This window comes from Arvicanthis niloticus, chromosome 18, assembly GCF_011762505.2.
Source record: "Arvicanthis niloticus isolate mArvNil1 chromosome 18, mArvNil1.pat.X, whole genome shotgun sequence".
In the NCBI taxonomy this organism is placed as follows: domain Eukaryota; kingdom Metazoa; phylum Chordata; class Mammalia; order Rodentia; family Muridae; genus Arvicanthis; species Arvicanthis niloticus.
In genome coordinates, this window is record NC_047675.1 from 46,894,435 (window position 1) to 46,916,254 (window position 21,820).

Here is a 21,820-nt window from a genome sequence, read left to right on the forward strand (position 1 = left end):
ATCCGAATGGCTGGGTTATTGGGGAGATAGTTGACCATCTCGTTACCACCTCAGGAGCTTCAGCTCTGGGGGGGGGGGGGGCGTCGTGGATTAATTGTAGGTTATTCTGAACTTCGTTTTTCCCAGTTAGCCAGCCCTCTTCGTTCGCACTGGAGTAAAAGCTGAGTAGGGATAACTTTTTCTTCATTTCTGCCTTTGGAAGATGAGTCCTCCGTTCTCCCTCTAAATGCCATTCCTTAGCTTGAAGAAATAATTACACATTTAAAGAAAAAAAATGTAGACCTTCATCCCAGGGAAAAACACACACAGGCTTTACATATGTTTATGCATAATTTTTCTGCTACCCTGAGCCCAGTGAGCCCTTCATTCTAGGGGCGAGCCTGGCCTGTCATGCATTCTGTTGTAGATAATGAAGCGACTTCAAAGCTTTGTTTGTTTGTTTTTACTTATTTTGCTTACTTGGGTTTTTTTTTTTTTTTAATTGTCTGATACCCTTCTCCTGTGGAGTCCTGTAAAACGCAGTCAGGAAGGGACGGCGCATCCAGCATCCGTGGGTGCTCCGGGCCACGCTCCCGCCCGCCCGGAACACATTTCTCTTTTAAACCGTCTTTTTTTCCTTCCTCTTCTGGAGACAACGAACAGCTAAGCTCCGGTCTCCCCTGACCACCATCACCAACCACCCACCTAGGAAAACAAACAGAATTGTTGGTGCCACGGTCCTGACCCACCGCAGTGTCTGTGCACCGTGGGGTCGCGGCTCAGAACCTGCTTTTTCTCAGACTTGACATTCTGGACGGGAGGGTAATTTCTCCGGTGCTCTGTTACATCAAAATTATCAATAAACTAGTCCGGGCAATTAATGTCCCCAACTAACAACTGTCTATAAAACCCAGATAAAGACGACAGGAGAAAAGCCGGAGCTGGGGCGTCTGGAGCATCGAGCGGGGGCTGCGGCTTCGCTGCTCTCCCGGTCCCGCGTCCTGAAGCAGGTTCGAAGACAGGGGCCACCTCTCCTCAGGCCTCCCCTCGGGCAGAAAAGCAGGTTCAGGGAAAAGCCCTCAGGCCCTAGAGCCACTGCCTGGAGACGGGGCGCCTCCCTTCTGGACTGCTCTCCAGTGAGGACAGGGAGCCTGGAGGCGGCCACCGGTGCTATGGCTCCTGCACCCGATTGATTCCGTGTCCCGGCGGCCCCGCGGACCCCGGCTTCCGGCTCATCAGGCTCCTGTGTGGGGTTCAGTGGAATTTCCCAGCTCCACCACATCAGGGCCAGCTGGGTAAGAAGGCACCCAGAGTCGCCCCGGCAGAACTGGCCAAAACCCAGGGGATGGGGGCCTGGCTCTGCCTCTCGCCTGATCTGTCGCGGGAGGGTGAGAGGGAAAGTCCGGCCTTCCTCTGGAGGAGGGCTGGGCTCGAGGCAAGCCTAGAAGGGCCGTATTCGGCCGGGAAGATCGCCTAGCAGCCACCGAGATCTCCCGCCGCCGCCGCCACTTTGGTGGCGTCCGGGTTTCTCCAGGGCTCATTTTGGTTTAGGGTCGAGTAGGGGGAAGCGCCCGCCGCGGTGCCCAAGAAAGCATTCGGGCACCTGCAGGTCACAGGCTAAAAACTCAACACGAGTGTCACGAAATTGTGTGTGAGTGCTTACTGTCGGCTCACCGCACTGGGAGCGTGCGTTAGTTAAAATCCAATGACCCTTGCAGAACCTTCCAGATGCAATGTCTCTGTGTGAGGCAGGAGGCATGGAGATGGACAAGCCGCAGGGAGACAGAAAGCTAGGCCCTGTGGGTAAAACACACAGTCCCCTCCACAACCTCCTCCTGCGGACCTGGGTGCACAAACCCCGAGGCCCCGACTCGGGTCCCACAGACCTAGGCAGGAGGAACTGCCTGGACCCTGAACCCAGGCCAGGTCTGACAGCAGCGCCTCAGGCCTAGAGGGCAACAGGGTTTGTGAGCTGTGCCTGCAGGCGCCGGGCCCATAGAGGCGCTGTCTATACACTGTCGTCCTTTCTCTTGGGGGTTGAAGGGTCCGGGGCAGGGAAGGCTTGGTACTGCACCAAAGCCTGGCTCCCTGCCTGCCAGGCCCCTACCAGTGACTGTGTTCCTAGGAGGGAGTGGAAATACTGACCCGGCGTCCTTACCCTGAGGCCACCTGGCATTGTGGAAACCAAGCCACCCTCATCTTTGAATTCCTCTTCTCTGACAGTGTTGTTCCAGTGAGATGGAGCAGTGACGTGCTCAGGAGGAAGGGGACATATTTTCCTGGCACCCAGAAGGGAGAACAGAACGGGTGGCCTTTGGACTCCTGGGGTTTCTCACTATAAGGCTGGGGGGTGGGAGAAACAAACGCAGCAAGTAGGAACCAACCCTCACTTTCCAGGAGCCTCTTGGGAGCTTCCTCTGAACGTCCAGTTGGGGGATGACTGAACAGCAGGTTTGGGCCTGAGAGTCCTAAACAAACTACCAAAATATTCTGACACTTGGTCCCAGGATGAGAGAAGAAAGGTCACTTTACTTATGCTGGTGGCTCTGCGAGACCCACCACATGGGGGTTGGGAGTCTGTCTCAGTCTGTAACTACCTGAGGGAGAGACAGGGAGGGGAGTCCCCACCCCTTGGCAGGTCCTCCCACAGATTGACAGGAGTCCTGGTAAGGGCTGAAGCCTGCTTCATTGAGTCAACCTCTGGATCCCTGCTGAGGTAGCTTGGGCTGGCCTCTGCTGCCCTCTCCTGCCTGCTCTGGCTTCAGAGGCTGCTTGGGGAAAACTGGGTGACCAGGGTAACAGGCAGCAATCTGGTGACATTCTTATCCCGGCAGCCCAGCCCTCTCCACAGCCCCTTAGGTGGCTCTCACTCTCCCCTTCCCCCACCCGAGACATGAAAGCCGAACTCCGAGAGAGGACAGGGTTAAAATAAGAACCAGGGGCCTGGGGCTCAGGCTCCAGGTTTTCTGACCCTGAAACCTTTGACCTGTTCGGATGGATAACCCATTGTCGGTGGGGAGGGCGATGTTGAGTAAGTCCGGATCCAGCCCAGCTTTCTCTCTGAGCTCAGACAGGCTACGACTCCCAGCCCGAGGACTCTCACAGAGACTGCCATTGCTATCTCCCCCACGACTCCCCGCCTGCTCCTTTTTTTCCCTCCAGCCCTTGGTACAGTGGAAATAAATGCCAAGCAAAAGTTGACACAGGACCGGAGATGCTGTGGATGGCGGTAGGGTGCAGCTGCCTGATTCCATTTCTTAGATGTGGGGTCTCCTTAATGAGAGGAGGGGACTTTCTTTCCTGTAAGCCTGGGAGGAGGGTACCAGTCACTGGACTCTGAGCTACCGTGGAGAAGGACTGTGGCTTCTGTGGAGCTTTAAGGATAAGCTTTGTCTCCTGCTTGGATTTCCTCAGTCCCCCGCCCACTTCTCTTGCCCCCACCCCCCTACTCTTTCTTTGATGGTACTGTAGCCAGGGTCTCACTCTTAGGATGATGTCAACCATAGATCTTACTCCCACCCCTGTGATACTTCCTGGTGTGCTTTGACAGCCCAGAGAGGAATACGATCCTGACAGGTAACCAGTGGCCACGGCTGTTCAATCCACCCACACTGAACGCCTATGAGGCCCTCCCCCCCCCCCCCCCGCACTGAGCGTCCATGGATGCCTGCCATCAGACTCCTTCACAGGGGACAGGTCGGCACAGCCCTGCTGTTGCCAGTTGGTGTCCACAGTCACTTGGTTGGCCATACAGAAACTTTGAGGAGAGCCTGACAGGAAGGTGAGATTACCAAGGTGGGACTGTGTGTGTTCTCTGCTGAGAGCAGATGCAGGGTCATGCCGATGTTTCCGGTACCAGGAAGGCTCACGTGGATCCCCTGACGGGATGCCACTGGGCCTGGGCCACCCAAGAGACAATGGGTGGAGCAGTCTGAACAGAGCTAAACTCAGCCATAGTGCAGGCAGAGCCCTTTCAGTGGGCTGTTTGCCTGGCTAGGGCAGACCCAGCCCGCATCACTCTAGAATAGTTCTGGTGCCCTTGTGGTGACACAGCATTGGCTGGGGAGGGACCATATGCCAAACCTCTCTGAGCATCTTATTAAAACTACTGACATCACACCAGGGAGGCAGGGGCCCCATGTTCCCTGACTGTCCCAGCCATGGCCATGTGGAAGAATGCCAGGTTCTTAGATGTCCCTGAAAAAGGACAACTGTCTTTGGGAATATGTCCTAAAAGCAAGTTCTAGATAGATACGTGATGTTTCTGGGTTTCTGTGATAGAGGCCTGACAGGCATGGGCTCTCACTGGACCCCCAGCACCCGCTCCAGTAGTGGGGCTGAGTTTGAGAAATGGACCTGTGTGTGACCTGCTGCTACACAGGAGGGCAGGGCAGCAGGTAGGTAGGGGCTGGGAGGGAGCAACAGGCCACACTTTGTTGTGGTGTCAATACAGGGAGAGAGCTCAAGGTTAGGGACCCCTTGAAAAGGAGAGGGAACCTCGGATAATGCACGAGAAACACCAAGGCTACCCTGGGATTTTGTTCCTATCTCTCATGAGGAGACAGCGCCCCCTGCTGTCCGTTTCTCACAGTTCGCGTTAGAACTACAGAAAATGGGTTTCACCAGGAGGCAAGCATAGGTGTCCAGATGACCCAACCCTATTCAAGGCCCTTGGTTTAGGGGAGTTTAGGGGAGACAGATTATTTTTGTTGAAAGTTGAATTAATTGTCTTTTCCTAGTCGCACAAACAATAGGGCTTCAGAAAAGTGGAAGGTTACATCATTTTCAGCCCAATCCCAGGCAGCTTTGCGGCCCGTGGACACATTCCCTGCTCATGGAGACCCTGTGGCCCCAGGAAGAGCAGATAATGGACAGACATACTGGTTCAGGGCTCCGGGCCACTGGGTGGAGTTCCTCACTCCGCTTCTTCCTAACTTTGCCTCCCTCCTGTGATGCCTGGTGGGTGACCTGAGAAGTATACTGTGAGTCTCAAAAGCATCTACTCAGGCACAGAGAGGGTGAGCCCTTGCCTGAGGTCACACAGCTAGAACACACTGGAAACCCACTCCACCCTTCAGGCGGTATGTGGCTCTGACTTGGAATTCTTCAACCACTAAATGTTCTCTGTGTTCTGACAAGCTGATGCGGCTTCAGTTGGCCAGGCGGCCCGGCTTGCGGCAAGTCGGTGTTCCCCCCTGGGAACTGCCTTTTTCCATTTAACAGAGCCAGGCTCCAGGACATCAGCCAGTTCTGGTCTGAGACCCTTCTCTGGAAGATTGCTCCTTCTGGTGGGTTTGTCGGACCTGCAGGTGGGAGCCACGTTAGGTTTACCCACAGCTCAGCACCTCCAGGCGGGTGCTTATGGCTACCAACCACCAAAGTATGGAGTACCTACACCACACAGATGCATGTCAGCTCCCATTTCAACCTTGTGGATTTATGGCCCTGGAAAATAAAGGACTCCATTCAAAGGAGACAGCCCTGTCCCTGCAAGGGAACAGAAGTGCAGCTCCTTACCTAAATCTGCTTGTCTGGACGTCTCTGTGGCGGTCCTGGGGTGACCCAGACTCTCTGGGGCTCTGGGAAGGATGGGGAAGACCTAAAGAGTCCCTGGGGCATGCAGTGTGACCACAGGAGCACCAAAGGGCAGCAGCCAAAACCTAGAGGTGAGAGGCTTGAACTGAAAAATGCAGGATGGATGTCAGATGGGCCCAGCACACTGGGTGACTCTGACTCCCACGCCACAGACCCAGGTCCATGTTTCCTCTGCTGTAGGAAGACCAAAGTCACCACATAGGGCAGGGCTGGTTTTCCCTCCTGCCAAATGACCCTGGCTTGATCCTGCTCACTGGGGTTAAAGAGCAACTTAGCTCGGCTTCTGGGACTCAGCTGGAAGAGGAACCTTCAACCTCAGTGATAACAGAGGTTATGGTGAACCCTCGGCCTATACCCTGTGACTTGCCGTTCTTCAGAGGAAATACAGGTCTTGATGAACTATGTGTGCCCGTCACCATCTGTGACCACAGGTGAGGATTGATTACTAAGGAAGCAAACACTTGCCCCCAAGTTTAGGGGCTTAAAACCGTATGTCGTTTCACTCATGAGGCTATACGGCTGCCTCAGTGGGACTAACTCCTCAGGGCTCTTCCGCCTGGCCTGGGATCTCTTCCAAAATGGCACATGGTCCTGGCAGTGCTGGGCACCTGGTCCTCTCCACAGGGCAGCCCAGCATCATTACGGCAATGGAAGGGTCTCCAGATGACAAGCCAAGCATGGTGTGACTTTAGCCAGATTTGGGGGGGGGTGATGGCTTCTGGTGGGGAGGGCTGGAACATTTCCTAGGAAGTTGCACCAAGCTCCAAAGGGCACTTCAAGTTCTTGGAAGAATTGTCCAAATGCAAGGAAAGGGACTTTGGAGTGTGAGAGGTCAGCGGGCATTGCCACGGAAGAGTGCTGAGGGCCACAGGTTGGGTGTTGCCTACACCGTAGCCCATACACATGGGTCTACCTGCAGATCTACTTTGTAGAACCCCTCTGGTATTTTGGAAATTTGAAGCCGAGTGTGGTGGGAGGCAGAGGCAGTCGGATCTTGAGTTTGAGGCCAGTCTGGTCTGTAGAGCAGGTTTTAGGACAGCCAGGGCTACACAGAGAAACCCTTGTCTCAAAAAACAGAACATAAAGAAAATGCAAAATAACTAATTGATGTTCTCTTTGAGGGCTTGTCTTCTATCTGAGGTGCTACTCGCAGAGCCCAGATAAGGGTGCAGGAACATGGCTGCCTTTGGTCACATTTGCCGGGGCTGTAGAACAGCAACCTCAGAAGCATCACAGGCCAGGTGTTGGGGACCCAGAGGAGGTGGCATCAGGCCCAGGTGCCTGGGATATGGGGTTGCGGGGTAACAGCAGCCCAGCTGTCCAGAACCCATCATCAGGCCAGGAGGAGGGCCTGTGCTGGCTCTTTCTATAAAGACAGAAAACGACATCTCAGACCACAGAAGACCATGGGGCCTGTGCCTTTAAATGTGTTTTCATGTGCCAGGCCATCCAGAGTGCTGGGGTGACCTGTGTGTGTTTGTTGTGGGTGCTTGATGGACAGACATGTTTCCCCTAATGTGATGGTTAGTTTGACACAAACTGGAGTCATTTTTAGAAGAGGGAACCTCAGATGAGAAAATGTCCCCGCTAGACAGGCATGTGGGCAAGCTTTTGGTGCCTTTTCTTGGTCAACGGCTGACAGGGAGGGCTGTACCACCCCTAGGTTGGTAGTCCTGGGCTCTACAGAAAAGCAGGTTTAGCAAGCTGTGAGGAGCTGCCCTCCTCCATGGTCTCTGCATCAGCTGACTCATACCCCTGCCCTGACTTCCTGTAAGGACAGACTGATATGGACAGATAAGATGAAATAAGCCCCTCCTTCCCACGTTGCTTTTGGCCACGGTGTTCTTTTACAGAGCAGACAGAAACTTAAGAACCATAAAGTGGCCCCTCGGCTCAGCAGCCTCTTCTGTGTTCTATCCTTCAAGCCTCCATCTCGCTCCTCAGAACAATGACTGCTGCTGCTCTGGCCTCTCCTTCTGGGGCACCCTGGCTTCTGTGGTAAGTGTGGCTTCACCAGAACAGGACACAGGGCAGGAGGGATGCAGGCAACATCACCTGGACGTTTGAACCTTGTAACCACACCTCATCTCTAGGCCAGGGCCTAGAAGCCAGCATTGGGTAGGTCTCTTCCTAGAAGCTCCTCTGCCAGCTGGTTTCATTCTGTTTACACACTCATGTGTGTGTATGTGGGAGACCACAGATCAACTTCTGCTGTCCTCTGGCTTGTGGGTAACAATTCCTGATCATCTGCTTTCTTGGTTCCCTGAGGAGCTTCTACTGAGATCTTGCTGACTGTGTTTAAACTGACATCTTTCTGCAGATAAGCAACCACTTTCTGTAAAACTCATCAGCCAGTCTCAATTACTTATGAGTTTTAATGCTAGTGTGCGTGTGCATGCTTGTGGGTACATGCACGCGTGTGCATGCAGTACTCATGAACAGATGAGGCCATCAGACAAGGGCATTAGATCCCTGTAGCTGAAGCCAGGAGTGCTTTTGAGCTTTGTGACATCATGGGTGGAGGGGACTGAACTCAGGTCTTCTGGAAGAGCAGTAAGGACTCCCAAGGGCTAGACCATCTCCCTAGGCCCTGCTGTTCCATTTCTAGAAGTTATGTTCTAATGGAAAGCCGTTGGTTTGCATCTTCCTGCATCCGTTCTTTAAGATGCCCAGAAGAGTTTACTCAGCTTCAGGTATCAGTCCCTCACAGCAGGAGCCTGAGCTCTGCTCTCAGGACAGCCAGGATGCAGGGCAAGCACACACAGGAAGAGGCCTGTGCGTTCCAGAGTTTTATGCCAAATTGACACAAGGTAGAATCATCTGAGGAGGGAGCCTCAGCTGGGAAAATGCCTCCATGAGATCAGGCTGCAGAGAAGCCTGTAGAACATTTTTAATGACTGATACAGGAGGACCCAGACCGCATTGTAGGGTAGGGTCATCCCTGGGCTGGGGCTTCTATAATAGACTGAACGAACAAGCCATGAGGAGCAAGCCAGTAAGCAGCCCCCTCCTCGGCCTCTGCATCAGCTCCTGCTCCAGGTTCCTGCACTGCTTGAGTTCCTGGCCTGATTTTGCTGACAAACTGTTGTATGGGACGGTGAATAAAATAAACCCTTTCCTCCCAAGTTGCTTTGGTCATGGTGGTTCATCGCAGTGACAGTTACCCAACTTAAGCCAGCCAGGGTGATGTGCATCCCTGAGGACGACTTCTTCCAAACAGCCATCCTCCTGCCCAGGTCTCCACTATGGGCAAAGTGGACAACCATGAGTGGAAGTGTGGAGGGGCCCAGAACCCTGCAGCGACATTTACAGTGCCTTTTCCACCTCAGCACCCGACAGCAGCTCTCTGTCCACTTTATGTGTGCTATACAACTGCAGTGACAAAGAATGCAGTGACATTGTCACCTGTGGCTTCCGTCATCTGGAGAACCAGACCTCAGAGACAGGGTATCCCTGTAGCATCTACCTGGGCTTAGACTGAGAGCACCTGGTCTTCAGCACTTAGACACAAATGGCTCAGACTGTGTTTCAACACATCTGGATTATTCTGGCCACAAGAGACAGGAGGCCCTCGCTATCTGGGAGGCCTGAGTGACACTGATGAGAGTCAGCTTGGTTGGCTCTTGGGTAAGGGTCATCTCCCAGCTCCCAGCTCCCGTAACGTGGACTTCCTGAGTTGCTCATGCCCTGCAGGTCTGCAGCAGGAGGGAAGAGACAGCTCCATGCTGCTAACCTGCAGGCGCTGTCCCACTGCGACATCAGTGGTAAGAAGGGACACAAGGGGCAGGCAGAACCCCGAGGAAAGCAGAGCAGGTGAGGATGGGGTGGCTGTGGAGTGGGAGGTGGGGCCAGGCAGAGGCCAGCACAGCCTGAGCCTGCTTCTCTCGGCCAGTCCTCACCGCACCGGTGACAACTTAGAAGCAGTGGTTACTGAACTAGCTGTTTTCTAAGGCTGGGTCTCTGCAAAAAGACATATATCATAAGTTCTTTCCCTTTAATATGAGCGAGGTCTGCCCTTCTGGGGCAGAGGACAATGGTAACAGACACTGTGGAAGACCCATTGGTTAAAAACAAGAAACTTGCCAGGCATACAGATTTGAACAGAATGAACCCTCCACCTAAATGCTTGTTTTTCCTTAGGATCAATGGCACAAGTGCTTCTGGGAGAGCACAGGCAGCCACCATGTTCCTCACATTCTCACCTAACAGACGGTATGGCCCTAAGCAGCCTGGGTAGATGTCACCACGCACGCCCACAACACAGGGTTTCCAAGGACAGAACTCGAGGTTTATGTTCTTCGTGCAGAAGCCCCGCCCTTCCCACTCCCGTTCTGCTGGGCTGCGGGTTCTCCAGTAGTCACAAGGACACCCGGTTCTGCTGTATGCCCTCGGTCCTGCTATGCAGGGCCTCTTCTCTGCAGGTCTCTGCTCTCTTCCTCAAACACCCCAAAACAGGTCTCCATTGTCTACCTCTTGTCTGGGCTGCTCTGCCCTGAACCTTCTGCACCCAGAGAAGGTCATGTGGACTTCACAAGAACCACAACTGGAATGAGCCGGAGCTTGCAGCATCCTGGGTGTCCTGACATCCTGTGCTGTTTGCTATCACTAGAGAAGCACAGTCTCTTCCCAGGAAGAACAGAGCAGGTGCTTCACACAGCAGCAGGTCATCACCAATGGCAAACTGTCACACAGCAGACACATACCAGCAACAGAAAGGGCATGACTCTCCTGATGGGGGATGCTCCCCAGGTCACATATCCCTCTGCTGTCCTAGTGACACCCTCAAGGTGTTAGCACCCAGACGTAGGCCCTGCAGGAGAGAGGCAGCCTGCTGGGCAGCAGCTGAGTCTGTATAGTGTAGAACTGCCCTGTGCTGTGGCCCCTGCCAGGTAAGCCTCAGGGGCACTGCCCCCAGCTCCTGGAGGGCTCCCTTCAGCTCACGCACACGAGTATTGTAGGGTAGGTTTCCCACACACACAGTGGCAGCTGGTTGGGTGTCCATCCCCTGCAGGGGACTATGGGACGTTCCTTGGAAACCTGCTTGTGGTCTATCCTGGGGTTTTCTGACAGTGCCTGGAGCTGGCTGCTGGCTGCCAGGCTCGGTCTGAAGAGTGACATCCTTCCCAGCCCGTTTCTCTCGCTCACGGAGGCTCCTGAGCACCGGGATTTTCGTAAGCATCTCACAGCTGACCTGAAAGAGAAAGCAGCCACAGCTGGGCTTGGGGTGTCCAGGAGGTAGTCACACCAAGGCCATGCCCACATGCTCAGGAGGAATTGTGGCAATGCCACACCCCATATGCATGGAAGAATGCTGAGGGGCCCAGCTCAGTCTCTGGGGAGAGAAGACTGCACTGACTGCGAGTGAAGCTCAGGCCCTCAGTCTAGGCAAGCATTCTACCACTTCCCTTTATTTTGAGAGAAAGCCTCATCCTATTGCTCGAGCTTGTCTGAATGTCAAACCTGCGATTTTCCTGCCTCGGCATCCTGGGTGACAGCATGAGAAGCCTGCACTGCCAGAACTGGCTGGGATTCCACCACTTAACAAACAACCGCAGCTCTGACCCCACGTCAGCCTGAATGAGAAGATCCCAGCACTCTGAAGTTGTTCAGATTGGCCCTTCATGTGCCATAGTGAGGGTAGAACAGGCCTCCACCTTCCTGAGGCCCAGGAAGCACAAATAGCTGGGGCTCCTTTGTGGACCACCCACTTACAAGAGGTTCCCGCAGTCACTGGGATTCACGCCAGACACAGAGGGTAATTCCCTGCCTACTTCCAGGAGGGGGTGGGCTTCTGCTGTGCCTGTGGCTGGGATGGAGTCCTTCACGTGCTCCTTCATGCTTAGGAGCATGTGTTGGGTCGAAATACAGAGCCAGGCAGCTCTGACACGGAGCAGGACTCATGTAGCACTCCCTAGCAGAAGGGCCACCAACTTGCTCAATGAACAGCTTGTTGCTGAGCTCAGTGACAGCCTATGGGGCTTTGCGCAGGCCACCTGTGGCCCTAATGCTTGGTACAGTTGGTCACAATATCCCAACAACCTGCAGAGACAGAGGAAGGCAGGCAGACCACCACATGGGCACTGACAGTGTGCACATCAGCTCTCTACAGTGTGAGCGTCAGTCAGGTCTCTACAGTGTGCACATCAGTCAGCTCTACAGTGTGCATATCAGTCAGCTCTCTACAGTGTGCACATCAGTCAGCTCTACAGTGTGCATGTTAGTCAGCTCTCTACAGTGTGCATGTCAGTCAGCTCTACAGTGTGCATGTTAGTCAGGTCTCTACAGTGTGCACGTCAGTCAGCTCTCTACAGTGTGCACGTCAGTCAGCTCTCTACAGTGTGTGCGTTAGTCAGTTCTCTACAGTGTGCACAACAGGTCAGCTCTCAGGTTCTGAGGTTGCTTTCCTATGAAGCCGAGCAGCTCAAGCCAAGATGATGGCATGTCTTGATGCTCAGTCTACCATGAAGCCAGGTGTCACTCCTCTCTAGAGCAGTTTGTTCTGAGTAGGGAGTGATGATGCCCAATGTGGCTTGGCTTTCTTCTCCACAAATCCCAAGCCCATTGGCTCTGCCATTTCCCAGCTGCTCACATGTGGGCTTACAGAACAAGGCTGTGCTGCTGCCCAGGCTGACATGGACCTGCTCTTCCCGGCTGCCAATTAGGAATGGTCATTACACTCTGTCCATGGGCCACATGAAACGGAGATGCCCATTGTTAATCACACAGAAGATAACCATTCCATCCTCCAAGAACTAAACACAGATATGACTTTCGCATGTCAATCAGCTAGAAGCTTGCAATCCCTTGTTGGGGCCAGCAGTGTAGGCTTGTTATCTTGACTACCTGAGAGACCTAGTCAGTGAACCCTGCCTCCAAAATAAGCACAGACCAGTGAGGCAGCACAGCAGCAAAGTGCTTGCCCAGCGACACAAAGCCGTAAGTCCAACCCCACTGTAAAACCAACAAAAACTGGAAACCCTGCAGGGCATGGTGGCGCAGACCCTGAGGAATGCTGTCCAAGGATGATCTCTGGCCTCTGCACATGCAGACACGTGAACACACCCACAGAGACAGAGAGAATGAGACCCATTGACAAGGGAGCTCCAGTGCGGTGACCCTTCCTCCCGATCACTGCTTTCTGGGTAAGATTCTAGAACTCAGTCTGAAGAGGTGACTCGGTTACACCATTCAAAGTCATGGGTAATGCTCATATCCAGCCGCACAGGCTAGTGGACAGTGGCTAGGACACACAAGGAACACCATAAGAGCCACCACAGTATGCCACGTCAGCCACGGGGATGACCCACCTTGGACCACATGATGCCTGTTGGCTTTGGGCGTGCACAGCCTGTAGTGATGACCCTGGTGGGAGTGAGGATGTAGTCAACTGTGAGGTCATGGTCCTCCAGCAGCGCCTTGGGGATGTCAACGACCTGCACAGGATGGGAGCTGACAATCAGGTGACAGTAGGGCCCACCTAGCAGGAACGGAGCATCGTCAATCCACTCTAATGGCAGGCATGAGGAGGAGCAGGTGTCTCCAGCTCCCACTCCTAGGGTAGCTGGCAGAGACACCAGCGACAGGTCTACAGAACATACCTGGCAGTCGTGGACGATTGTGACGACTGGTGTCCCCTCGTGGACGGCTCCCATCGACACCATCATGGCATATTCAAGATCAGCGTACCCTTCTCCCTTCCCAATTCGCCAGCCTGAGAGACAAGACAGGGGCACAGCGGAAGTGGGTCTCCTTGGAAAGAACGGGATCCCAGAGTTCCTGTCGTCCACTGCAACCCACGGCTGCCCCAGAACACGAACCCACAGGCACCCAACACTAAAAACGCACAGTGAGAGAGGGAGTCTCAGATGCCATGTGGAGTGACCACACTGGCACTTGGGAGGCTGTCGTGATAGCACGACACCGAGAAAAGCAGTGGGCAGGGCCAGGTGCCAGAGGCTGACTCGGAAGAGGGTGGAAGGTTCTGCCATCAGAACGGAGAGTCGGTGTGTGAAGACAGAGAACTGAGCTCTACTTCAAAGGGGCAGGTATTTGGTTTTCCTGTCCTGGGAAGAAAAGGCGGATGGAAAGGGGAGGCTGGGCACAGCGGGGCTTCACAGCCGAGCCCATCCAGGCAGAAGAACAAAGGACCACAGCAGTGAGCAAGCAGTACCGGCTTCGGCTGCCAGTGTGGGCCTCGGCTCTCCTCTCCTGGGGTCTGGGTACCACCACAGCATCACCTGGGCGCAAGCACACCACCAAGATGCCTCTCTAAGACTGAGACCTGCCTGAGCTCCTGAGAGTCAGAAATGCACACGCAAAGGGATGAGACAGGGACAGAGGACATGACAGTACGCGCAGGCTACGTGGCCAGGTAAGTTGAGGCAGGAGACAAGTAGGAAGGATGTTCTCAGCCGTCTTAACCCTGCAGCCCTTCAATAAAGCTCCTTGTGTTCTGTTGACCCCCGGCCGGACAGTTATTCCATTGCTACTTCATAGCTGTAATTCTGCTGCTGTTATGAATCGTAATGTAAATATCTGATATGCAGGATATCTGATATGTGAGCCCCAAAGGGATCACGACCCATAGATTGAGAGCCATTGTCCTCCGCGGTCGCACACACGCATGGGGGTCGGAAGGAGGAGGATAGGAGGACAGGGAACCTGATGGAAGAAGACTATAAGTATATAGTATAGAAGAATATAAGGACACAGTATGGAGACTGTAAGCTAGCCTGGGCTAAACAGCAACTTTCTATCTTTAAAAACCAAACTAAAGGCAGGAGAGAGATTAGGGCTCACCCCCAGTCTGCTAACTGTTTATGCTGGATAATCCCAGTCATGAGTCTGCCTGTGGGGATGCTCCAGACTGCGGTTAGGTTAGTTGAGGTGTGAGACTTGATCCCACCCATGCTCATCACACTCAGCATGCGATACGGACTGACTCAACAGGACAAAGCCTGTCCGGGTGAGTGGCACAGATGTCAGGTTCTCGGCGTGGACACTGGCAAGCGGGGAGTGTGCAGGGCAGCCTTCGGGAGCGTCCAGACCGCTGGCCTGCCTCTAGCTTACCTTTCTCAGAGACAGCAACGGATCCCACCACAACTAAATCCACGCGGACACTGGAATCCAAGCCCACCGGGACGCTGAAGTTCCGCACACCCTGGGAGGGAAGTGTGAGGAAGTCAGTCTCCGAGCAGGCAGAGTGGGGGTGGGCCCCACACCACCCTCCAGGAGGCAGTGTCCTGAGACAGCCAGTCGCAGGAGCAATCGGAGGGTGAGTCTCCTACACTCCCCATCCCAGGAAGGTAGCCAAAGGGCTGACCACGCAGAGTCTTACAGCACTAACGTCGGTGAGCACCACAGGGAGCACCAGGTGGGAGACACACAAGCAGGACAGAGCCTGGGGAGTCACAAGAGCTTCAGGGTCCTCAGGGACAGAGACACCGGGATGCTTGTTTGAAATGAGGCCACAGGTTATACACTTTAGGCATGGTAGGTACTCCTGTGTGGCCGTGCCGTCACATAGGCACTCCTGCTTCTGGAAATGCACCCCAAGTGCAACCACTTGTCCTGCTCATCAGAAGTCTGTACAAAGTGTGAGTGACAGTGTCTCTGTAGCAGGTCGGAGACCTGGCAAGATCAGTGTGGGTCTGTCTAAAGCACACGGCTGGGCATGCCCGAAGCACCCACCCTTTGTGCCATCCCTCTCTGCGGTCATGGGAACAGGCTCCTCCCTGCCTAAGCTGCGGCCTGGGACTGAGCAGAAGTAAGGTTCTCCTTACTTTCCCTCTTCTTTCTCATTTTCTTCAGGGACGGGATATGGGGCCTCATACATCTGCAGAGGAGCTCCAGTGAGGTGCACACACACCACACACATAACACACATACCATATACACATACATACACATACCACACACACCATATACACATACAAATACCCATACATACACATACACACCCCAACACACATACACACACATGCACACACATACATACACATACACACACATACACGCTTCCTTTTAATCTTTCTTCTTAGATACAGTCTTGCTGTGAGGCCAAGGCAGGTTTGGACGGCAATCCTCCAGACCAGCTTACCCAGCAGCCGATTTCAGGTGTGCACCACCAACTCCAGCCCTCTGTGCACACACATTCTATCTTTATAGCAGAGTGTACACATTTTTGCAAGCCGTAGACAATTGTGTTTTTTAAGTCTATTTTATTTTTCCATTGTTATGTATTTACATTCCAGGTGTTGCCCCCCTGACAATTCTATTTTTCAATAAGAAAAGTTATGAGGAAACAGTGACTCAATCAGCTGCTACATGTTAGACTCAGAGGACAGTCCCTTTGTGGGAATGACACTGAGTTCGTGGTTCCTGAAAAAGCCACCAAGTGTTATTTTACCTGGTTCTTCATCCCTCAAGTATGTCTCCAGACCACTTTATCGGGACTGTAAAGTGTCTGGTGACAGGCAAGCAGGCTCCTGTCAGCGGTTCCAAATGACAGGGGCCTCCCAGCCTGCTCTGCAGAGGGGTCATTACTGCTTCAGCCAGCACAGGTGCTCAGCCCAAACCCACCACCAGAGGGCGCCAGAGTGCCAACACTGGGTCTCGCCAGCTGTCTAATAAGCGTTTCTACATGGTCAATCCATCCATTCATTCAAGGATCGACTGCTGGAAGTCTGCTCTCAGGCCTCTGTGTGAGCTCCATGGTGTTCTACTCTACACTGACCAGAGCACAGTCCCTGAAGCTGGGGGTTTCCAGCACTCACCTGGGAGGTGGCACATTTCCTCAGTATGTCTTTGGTGGCTCCAGGAGGTGGTATGATCTTGTTAAACAGCCCTGTTCTCAGTCTTGGTGTTGGGACCAGCAGTGTTTTTTTGCTCTTTGGGGGAGAAGACAGTCAGTCAACTACAGGGTGGGCGCATGTTTTCCCCACGGCAGGAGGAAAGGGATATGGGCGAAGGAACACCTGAGCAGACCCAGGCTGCTTCCTCTCTCCTGCCTCGTTCCCCTGACGGCCACGAGGGGACTGCAGGTGACAGTACAGGAGAGTGTCCATCCCTTGTCACCCCATCAGCTACAGCTCCCTGCTGTCTCCCTGCTGTCTCCCTGCTGTCTCATGGGCCAAATCCTGTTCAATCCTGCTCTGTTTAGAGAACGCTTAGGAGCCCCACATCGCCGCCCTTCCTTCCTGGACCATGTGGAAGCGTCCTGCACAGCTGGCACAGCTGAGACTTCTGTATCACTGCAACACCAGTGGGAGACAAGTGAGTTACCCCCACAGTCTCTGGCAGTCCCAGGGGGGTTTCCAAAGCCCCCAGCCCGACATGCAGTGCCGACAGCAGCAGACTCGGCCCCCCTGAGCCCGACATGCAGTGCCGACAGCAGCAGACTCAGCCCCCCAGCCCGACATGCAGTGCCGACAGCAGCAGACTCGGCTCCGCACAGCTACATTAACGCGCCCTTCCATGACACCTTGGCAGCTCTGTCTTTAATCACTCTGCCTGCTTTACGTTATAATTGCTTAGGAGGCAGGAGCATCACAACACACACCAAGGCCTCTCCTCATACGACAATATGCTATAAAGCAGTGAACCTGAATGCTGTTCGCTTTGAGAAGCGGCTGGCATATGTATGCCCAGACTCTGCTCCGTTCGGGAGACAAAGTATCAGATTTCTAACTGAGGAGATTTTTGTTTCGAGAAATTAGAACAGTAACAATGTAGTGAAGAAATAGACTGCTGTGAATTACAGTCATGGCTTGGTCTACCTGGATACACTGTGCCTACAGCAGCAGTCAGCTGCAAGTTGAGTCTTCAGGACGGAGGGCAGCCTGGGAAAGCGGAGTTACCTGCAGTGCCAGCAAGCGGACACCTTCCAAGGGCTTATCAGGGTCCACTTTCACTTCCTGTGTCCCAGCAAAGACTTCCAGGTCTCTGATGCTCTGGCCAGCCAGATAGGACCCCTAGTTAGGCAGAGAGAGTGCTACCCTTACCTCCAGCACCAGGAAGCGGGCGTTTCTCTGAGGAGCGTCAGGGTTGACTTTAATGGTTCTGGCCACACTGAAAGCATGCAGGTGAGGAAAATGCTCCGCAGCACGAGAAGCACCCTGTATAGACGTGACTGCACGTCACCATGAAGGCATGGGCCAGGTCTGGCCTAGGCATCACAGCCCAGCATGAACCCAGACTCCCCCAAGGAGACAGAAAGAGCACAGCATGGAAAGGGCTAACCCAGAACTCAGTTTTTACTGGAAGAAAACTCTAAAGAGAGCACAGATCTCAAGTGCAGAATCTGCTGGATTTCCATAAGAGAACTGAGCTCCTGTAAGCACCACCCAGTCAAGGAGCAGGATGGCCTGAGGCCTTGTTTGATTTCTCGGATTTACTCCTGAGACCGTGAGCTGCCCGTGTGCTTCCTGCACCCTCTTCCCTGAACTCCATGTTTATCTGTCTCCCACAGAATACAGAAACAAAACTACAAGGAGGGATGGCCTCCAGTCTGCAGCAGGCCCGGTCAGGACCAGAGCCAGGCCAGTGTAAGGAGAAAGTCCAGGCAACACAGGGTGCTGGTGGATGCCCAGTTTTAAGTCCACTAGGGCCTTGATATGCCTTCAAAAGCACTTCAGATTTTTTCAAAATCAATCTCTCAATATTCCCCCCTCCTTTCCCCTCAGGGTCTTCTGCAGCCCAGTCAGGCCTCCAATTCACGATGTAGCTATGGGTGACCTTAAACTACTGATCCCCCTGCCTCCGCCTGCCAGCATCTGGCTTACACTGCCTCTTTAAGACAAATTATTTCCCATGCAAACTATCAGCAGTAGTCATCTCAGGTTGACTTATATTTTGTACAGTTAGGACACTGAGGCCCAGGCTGGGCTTCCCTCTGTGGGCTCCACAAGCCTTTCCCTAAATGGCTGAGGGAGGCCAGCTCTGTGAAAAGCACTGGAAGCAGCCCCAGTGCAGAGACTGTGCATGGCCCAAGGGTTAATGGAACAGGACTTGTCAAAATACCACATGACCCCCAGACCCTCCGGACTCTGCCTCCACACACTGTGCCCCTGAAATCCATCCCACCAGAAAGCATTGGATCTGTGTGTCACTGACAGGAATAGCTTGATCTCCTTCTAACAACCCAAGGAACAGCTTCTGTACCTTGAAGTTGGGGATCCTGTGATGGACAGGACGGGGAAAGTCAGCTATATCATGGGATTCCATATAGTCCCAAATCCGTTCACGTATGCTTTGCTTGGAGACACCTACGACATCAAAGGACTGTGACGTACTGATAAAAAAACAATCCCATAATGCACACTGGCACATGTATACCTGCCAGTGTGACACCATTTGCACAGGAATTTGTGACTGCATCAGACCAGTTGAAAGACACCAAAAATATTGGTTTTCCCTCAAGCTCCTTCACCAGTTGAGAGAAGCGCCTTCATTCCTGCTAGGAAGCTGCACCACACCGTAAAACCTAGCTGTAAATTAATTTATATTCTTTTCTCTGCAGTATTGGGGGCTCCTGCACACTAGTGAGCTACACGCCTTTTGGAGGTAGGGTGTCTTTCTGTTCAAGATGGGACTTGAACCTGAAGTGTTCTTCCTTCAGTCCCTAAGAAGCGAGCATTACGTGCGTGCCACTGGGTCAGGCTAGAAGGTAGTCTTTTGAATTATTTAGTGACCCAGTGGGTCAAACAAGGCTTTAAGTGTGCTAAGAGCATTATCACTGAGCCACACCCCCAACCTGTCTTTTTAAATTGTTAAACCTTACAAATGACCTTACAAGCCTCACAAAACTGGTGTATAGGAAGCACATTTGTCTTTCTTGTCATTTATGGCTGGTGCCTTGGTGGCGCACGCCTTTAATCCCAGCTCTTGGGAAGCAGAGGCGGTCAAATCGCTAATTTCAAGGCCAGCCTGAAATACAGAGTGAGTTCCAGGGCAGCCAGGACTACACACAGGAATCCTGACTCGAAGAAAACAAAACCAAAGATGTGCTTACTGTATATGTGCACCGCCAGCAACCTGCGGGGTGGTGCACGCAGGTGCTGCAGGGCACTGGGTCCCTTCCCCGAACTGAGCCACCACATAGGCTTGCTGGACCTGAACTCTGGTCCTTGGCAATAATCGCTCTTAACCACTGAGCTTTCGCTCGGTCGCTCGCTCGCTCTTGCTGGCTCTGAGTCTCTCCTCTTCTCTTCCCCTCCACCCCCCATCTCTCGTTCTCTCTTCTTCCCTTCTTCTCCCCTCCCTTCCCTTCCTCTCCCGCTCTCTCTACTCTTTCTCTCGCTTTCTCTCTCACTCAGTCCCTCTCCCCTCTTTCTCCTCCTTTCTCTCCTCCTTCTCCTCTCCCCTCCCGCCCTCCCCCCTCCTTCCTGTCTCTCTCGCCCCAACCTTTGTGAAGGCATCACAGCGCTTGCACCGGCAGACCCCTCTGTCCAGCAATGGATGTTTCCCATACTTTGTGGCTGGTGCACACACTTCCTACTTGTTGAAAACACTTTGCAGCGCGGGCAGGAACAACGCTGCGCGACGTCCTGCTGGTTTAAACCTGTCTAGCCCGGCTGGACGATGGTGGACTGGCCCTCCCTCCCGGCTGTCAGCCTCGGCGTTCCAGCCGTAACAGACCGAGCCACGTCCTCCCCACGCATGCGGACCACGGGAACAACTGCGCCGTCCCAGCCTCGGTTTCCCCACTGCCCTCGGTCCTCACCCTCCTGGGTCTCCATGGCTAACACGTCACCGAGCGACACCCCCGTAGCGCATCCCGGCGCGCTAGTGACGGCAGACAGCTGCGCTTCGTATTGCACATGCGCACTGAAGCTAAGTAGCCGCGCATGCGTGGATTATGCAGTGGGCGGGGATTCCCGTTCTGGGGTTGGGGTTCCCTAGCATCCGACGCCTTAGAGGAACGAGGCCACCGTTGAAGCCGCCTTAGCACGCGGATGCCCGGGACTGCCCGGGACAGACACGCACACAACACGCATGCATTTGTACTGCACGAAACATATAACACATATAGGGCCGTCGAGACGGCTCAGCAAGTGAAGGCGCTTGCTGTCAAGCCTGACAACTTGAGTTTGATCCTCCGGACCAAAACACAGGGTGGCAGGAAAAAAAAAAAAGGCTCCCTAAAGTTGTCTTTTGACCTTCACAGGCTGTGCTGTGTCATGAGCACATACACACACAAGCCTACAGAAAACTACAGGGATTATATATACACATACATATGTGTGTATATATGTATATATAACATGTATGATATATACATATATCATATATATATGCAAGTATGTGTAGTAGCTGTAGAAACAGCGCTTGAAATTCAAGGTTAACAAAGAAAGCTGTATATAGGAGTGGATCTAGGAATTCCAACTTCCTGTACCAAGAATTGTACCAGGAACACATGCTTAGACATAGAAATAAAGACTGTTTATTAAGGAAAGGAAAGGCACTCCTGAAATGAAGAGGGTTGTAAAGAGGGGACCACAGACACTCAAAAATGCTGGGCCTGGAGGCTTCTGACTCCTCACTGGTCATTTACATACACCCAGTCCAGCCTTGCCTTTGTCCATCTCTGGTGGTCATGCCGGTCTAGCATCTGGCTCCAGTCTTATCAGGGGTGTGTGTGTGTGTGTGTGTGTGTGTGTGTGTGTGCGCGCGCGCGCCCAATGCAAGGAGAAGTGGAGGTAGGTGCCTTAGAGAGAGACCAAAGCTGCTTGGTGTTTGCTTGTAGTCCGTATACTGTGCGTTTGGAGCACCTGATTGGTCTAAGGATGCACAAGTCCACGGTGGCCGCTCAGCCCCGTGCACCCAGCCTCTGATGAGGGTGGGGATCTGTTGTCTGTTTTGCAGCTTACCTTTCTTTGCACCTTGAAGAGACAAGGCTTCCCTGAACTGCCCCCTCCCTGGGATAGATCCCAGGCTGGCCATCTTCACAGATTCCCCAGTGGGTTAGAGTCTGTTAGCACTCTGCTCTTCCTGCCCACTAATCGCCAAAATAATTGGTACACTTTTATTCATTTATTTATTTTTTTTTTGTTGACACAGGGTCTGACTATGCAGTCCTGGCTGGCCCTGCAACTCATCATATAGACCAGGCTGGCCTTGAAATCGCAGACCCCACTTGTCTCTTCTCCCAAGGGCTGAGAGAAAAGTTGTGAGCCACCATGCCTGGCTAATGTTTGCTTTTTTGCTCCACCCCCAACCCATCTTCCCTTTTCTCTTCCTCTTCCTC

At 53.3% G+C, this 21,820-nt stretch overlaps 1 protein-coding gene across 2 annotated transcripts; it reads right to left on the minus strand.

Moving 5' to 3' along the window:
- Positions 1 to 9,554: 9,554 nt before the first annotated feature.
- Mthfsd (methenyltetrahydrofolate synthetase domain containing) lies at positions 9,555 to 20,404 on the minus strand. 2 transcript variants are annotated; one of them, XM_034523013.3, is made up of 8 exons: positions 20,297 to 20,404; positions 18,736 to 18,839; positions 17,433 to 17,546; positions 16,350 to 16,463; positions 14,644 to 14,734; positions 13,173 to 13,285; positions 12,882 to 13,007; positions 9,555 to 10,765 (listed from the first exon to the last, which is right to left on the minus strand). In XM_034523013.3, the coding sequence occupies exons 1-8, from the start codon at positions 20,310 to 20,312 to the stop codon at positions 10,325 to 10,327; spliced, it is 1,119 nt and encodes a 372-aa protein (XP_034378904.1). In that variant the 5' UTR covers positions 20,313 to 20,404; the 3' UTR covers positions 9,555 to 10,324. The 2 variants fall into 2 exon arrangements, with proteins under 2 accessions (XP_034378904.1, XP_034378905.1); XM_034523014.2 differs by lacking the exon at positions 17,433 to 17,546 and adding an exon at positions 17,577 to 17,690.
- Positions 20,405 to 21,820: the final 1,416 nt, after the last annotated feature.

Bases quoted from the DNA above. Each gene is read 5' to 3' on its own strand.
- Mthfsd (XM_034523013.3), bottom strand. The intron at 16,464-17,432 runs GTAACTCCGCTT...TCTCCCCCAAAG, and splicing joins TCCGCTTGCTGGCACTGCAG to AGCAAAAAAACACTGCTGGT. The intron at 13,008-13,172 runs GTATGTTCTGTA...CATCCTGTGCAG, and splicing joins CAATCGTCCACGACTGCCAG to GTCGTTGACATCCCCAAGGC.